The 497-nt window shown below is 48.5% G+C and overlaps 1 protein-coding gene across 1 annotated transcript in view; it reads right to left on the bottom strand.

The window, feature by feature from the left end:
* LOC119589364 overlaps positions 1-152 on the bottom strand; it is a 17545-nt gene extending 17393 nt beyond the window's left edge. The window contains exon 1 of the mRNA XM_037937982.1: positions 12-152. Within this exon, the coding sequence (XP_037793910.1) occupies positions 12-152 (141 nt within the window). The remainder of the gene's footprint in view (positions 1-11) is intronic.
* Positions 153-497: the final 345 nt, after the last annotated feature.

The raw sequence follows: 497 nt of genomic DNA, 5'->3' as shown, positions 1-497 counted from the left end.
CTCTTGAACACTTGCGATTTCAAGCTCCGTTTGCAGTCGCCTCCGTGCTCGTCGGGGTGGTAGCGGGCCGTGTCCAGCATGCCGCCGAAAATGAAGTTCTTGATGGCGGACACGGAGCCCGAGTCCGTCCTCGATATGGGGCTGTGAGGCATACTGAACGTATTTCTTACTGACGCGACTCAAGAAGGCTTTCCGATGGATTGTGTTCAATGGTTATCCCATTTAAAGCCACAGACTCCCGGAAGTTCATCTGTCTTTTAATGTCTTACTCCACAGCATCCCTTGGAGCCGCAGCGGCATCACTCTGAGACGCATAATCCAACTCGTCCAGTCTGTCTGCCACGCCTCTGGTGACCCGCGATGGGCGAGGCGTAAAATCCTTCACATATCTTTTCATCACATCAACACACCCATCTTTTTATATATCATATCTAAGATTTTCATGTAACCTTCTAAAAAACAAAACAAAAAACGGCTAGTTCATTACCATAACTAGG

Source organism: Penaeus monodon, chromosome 25, assembly GCF_015228065.2.
Source record: "Penaeus monodon isolate SGIC_2016 chromosome 25, NSTDA_Pmon_1, whole genome shotgun sequence".
Classification (NCBI taxonomy): domain Eukaryota; kingdom Metazoa; phylum Arthropoda; class Malacostraca; order Decapoda; family Penaeidae; genus Penaeus; species Penaeus monodon.
This window is presented reverse-complemented; position numbering and strand designations above follow the sequence as displayed.